The sequence below is a fragment of the Penicillium subrubescens genome, assembly GCF_028828155.1.
Source record: "Penicillium subrubescens strain IBT 31985 chromosome Unknown utg000004l_segment0_segment0, whole genome shotgun sequence".
Classification (NCBI taxonomy): domain Eukaryota; kingdom Fungi; phylum Ascomycota; class Eurotiomycetes; order Eurotiales; family Aspergillaceae; genus Penicillium; species Penicillium subrubescens.
Window position 1 is genome coordinate 2545693 of NW_026643154.1, and position 3490 is coordinate 2549182.

General features: G+C 50.2%; 1 protein-coding gene across 1 annotated transcript; it reads right to left on the reverse strand.

Moving 5' to 3' along the window:
- Window positions 1-954: 954 nt before the first annotated feature.
- Window positions 955-2523, reverse strand: N7473_005993 (lysine N(6)-hydroxylase/L-ornithine N(5)-oxygenase family protein; the record flags this gene model as incomplete). Its single annotated transcript, XM_057151933.1, has 2 exons — window positions 955-1576; window positions 1667-2523. 2 exons carry the CDS (start codon window positions 2521-2523, stop codon window positions 955-957), a joined length of 1479 nt encoding a protein of 492 aa, XP_057009738.1.
- Window positions 2524-3490: the final 967 nt, after the last annotated feature.

Genomic DNA, 3490 nt, shown 5'->3' on the forward strand with positions numbered 1-3490 from the left:
GCTGTAGGCCATGGTGAGACTTATATTCACCATCCATCGTTGTCTTGTCCGCCAGTGTATTTTAGCCTGTTCATCACGACAAGAGTGACCCGCCAAAGAAAGAGACCTGCTGTAGTAGTAGTATTTATACATAGCCCTACACTGACCACCCAGTACCTGCAAGGATGACCACACATAGACCTTCTGTCACTCAGACAAGGCTGGCTTCTTCATACCCCAAAGCAGCGAAAAAGCAAGTCTCTGCAGGTCCATCTAGCTAGCCCAGATAGGAAAATCCATGTCCTTCCTAAAGTACTAACCCTCAAACCCTTTCTGCAGGGTTCACTTCCGTGTTTCGCGCGATATCCGAAGACCCCTTTCTCTGGAGGTCTTGGCGGGGATTCGGAGTTAAGTATTTTCTGAAGGAAAGAGGTGAATGCTTAAGGAATTGGCGGGCCAGTCTTACATGTGTCCTCAGGAAAAAGGCTCTAGCTTGGGAGTAGAGTAAACGTGCGAACGGGGTGTACTTTGTTGCTTTTGACCTCGGAAATTATACTGATAGATTCTATTCTGCATGTCCAGGTAGAGTCTATAGAGCATTGACTTTCCAATAGATCTCGATCCCCCTGATTCATATTCAATAAGCGACACGATATCATTAGAGAGCAGAAAAGTGACAAATAAATGAATAACACAATTCCAGAACCAAAACCCTAACCAAATAAGATAAAACAAACCAACGATCTAGAAAACATGATAGGTGTCTAATATAGCATAGCGTATAGCATACAGCGTAGCGGCAAGACAAGACGAGGTATGCGTGGTGTAAATCCTCAAGGCCTCAATTATGCCTCTTCCCACGGCCAGATAGAAAACAAAGATCTTTTAGTATCACCCCTCCTCTCCGTGAACTCATGGCACGATATCCAAAACATCCAAAATTCCCAGTTCACAGTTCAGCTCAGTCCATGACACTCACAGCATAGCCCGCAACCGGGTATCCTGCACCGTCTTCCCAGCCAACTCATCCCCAAACACCGAGTCCACAATCTCCCCACCCCTCACCGCAAGAATAGACAACAAACTATCACTCAACCCATGCGTCTTCTCATTACATCCCTGCAACCAAATCCCCGCACCAGCACTAACCTTCCCCCCATCCAACTCAACCCGATAATCCCTCCCAGGCGCCCACGCCGTCTGACCCACAGGCCTCAAACCACAAACCTGCTCAAGGAGCTGCTCATGCGCATCACGCTGGTAACCTGTCGCCACCATGAGTGCGTCCACCTCCAGCACCTCCTTGCCATCGGAGGCGTCGTCGTTGACGGACTTGACGTGGATGCGCATGCGGTGGGCCGGGTTGTGGTGCTCGATGCGGGCGACTTTGCGTTCGGGGAGGATGCGGTGTTGCCAGGTTGATTCGTCGGGGTTTTGGACGCGTTGGAGGTACATTGTGTTGTAGATTTCTTCGATGAGTTCGAGGCGGACGACGGAGTAGTTTGTGGCTTTTTCTTTGGCGATGCGCGCGTGGCGTTCTTCTTGGGGGAGTTGGTAGAATTTTTCGACGCGCTCTGGGTTGAAGATTTCGTTGACGCTGGGTGGGTGTTAGTGGGGGTTCATGAATGGTGGTTTGTAGTGCAAGCTGGAGCCTACAAAGTACGAAGAGGGAAGGGTTTGAACGTACAATGGCGAGTCATCGCTAGGTCGAAGAGCGGTATCGCGGAGGATCAGTGTCGTGCGCGAGTTGGGATAACGACGCTGAAGATCGTGGAAGATCTCAGCGGCGCTTTGGCCGGAGCCCACGACAGCAATATTGTAAGGAGCCGACTCATTCTTCAACACATTGGGCAGTCCGGTGCAGTACTTGGAAGAGTGCATGATGCGGGCATCCTGAGGGAAACCCGGGGGCATCTTAGCCTTACCACCCAGCGCAACAACGACCTTACGAGCTCTCCGCGAAGAAATCTCGCCCGTCTCCGCATTGCGCGAGCGCACAACAAAGTAGTCAACCACGCCATCGGTCTTGCTCCCGGGAACAACATCCACAACTTCCTCTCCATAGCTCACAACATTCTCAAACGGCTGCGCACACCAGCGCATATAATCCTCGAATTCCATCCGGGCCGGCAAAAAGGTCCCCAAATTGGTAAAGTGGATGAGGCGGTTCTTGTTGTGCAGGTAGTTCAGGAATGTGAAGCTACTGCGGGGATCGCGAAGAGTAGCCAAGTCCTTGATGAAGGAGATCTGCATGCGCGAACCCGGGACCAGCATACCCGAGTGCCAGGCAAACTGCTTCTGGCGCTCGAGGAAGCATACCTTGGGCTTGAAGGAGCCCGAGGCGGCGCGGGACAGAGCCGGGTCCATGGCGTCATGTAGGGCGATGGCGATGGCTAGCGAGGCCGGACCAAAGCCCACGCAGAGAAGGTCGTGCATCTCGTCGGCGGGGACGGAGCGGAGGAGAGTGCGGTTGGTGGGAGCTTGGGTGCGCGGCGCCATCTCGGAGTGGAATGGGAGCTCGGACTTTCGAGGAATCGGCTCCATTGTGTATTATGTTGTTGGGACCAAGGGGGAGAATTAAAAAGAGAAGGATAAAAACCAGACAGACAAGATTGAGTCCAGGGTCAATCGTACGGGTCTAGGGAAAGGCAAAGCAACCTGCGGAGAGAGAAAGAGAGAGAGAGAGACCGGAGAGGGCCTGAGCTTAAAAAGAAGAAGGAAGCTAGGCTAATGCAGAAAGTAAAAACAAGAAGACCTAGAAGAGGAGGAGTAGGTCTGGGTTATGTACACAGGGAGGACAAGACCACAGCTGATCCCATCCAGCAGGTCTCCGGAGAATTCGGTGGTCGGATCGATGCGAAAAGGTGGTGCGATATTCAAAAAAGCAGAAAGCCGGCGAGAGAAGATGGAGTGTGGGGTTAAATGATGATATTAGCATATTAAACCAAGTTCAAACTGACAGGAAATAAGAAATTGACAGTCCCGTACAATACGTTTCACTGCCCGCAGGCTCCACAAGAGAGAGTCCAAGCGGATCAGATAAAAAAAATCATCTTCAAAGTGGAGTTGATTCGGAAACGTGCGACTAATAATATGATGAGACCGAGATTGAGACTAGCACTAGTTCAAGAAGTAGTTAGGGGAAAAGGTCGCTAAGATGAAGAAAAGACCGACTGTTGACGAGGATTAAAGAGGTGTGTTATTCCCAAGGTTCTGGTTATCAATCAGTCTCCACCATTGTTCCCGATGAAATCGGTTGTTCTCCTAGAGATTCCGGGTTATTACCTCGGTGTAATGGGACTGGAATTGGGACTAAGATAAATGAATAATACGATATACTCTTTATGAGTTGATCTATTATACCACATTTCTTTTTTTTTCTTCCCAAGCTATGCTACTACCCCACTCTGCGAGTCACTCCCCATGTTCCTGCACCTAGACGCCATGCAGCCAGACCAGAAAAACAAGAGAGATGTGAAAAAGCAATGGCATGAATTACGAAAGAAAATAA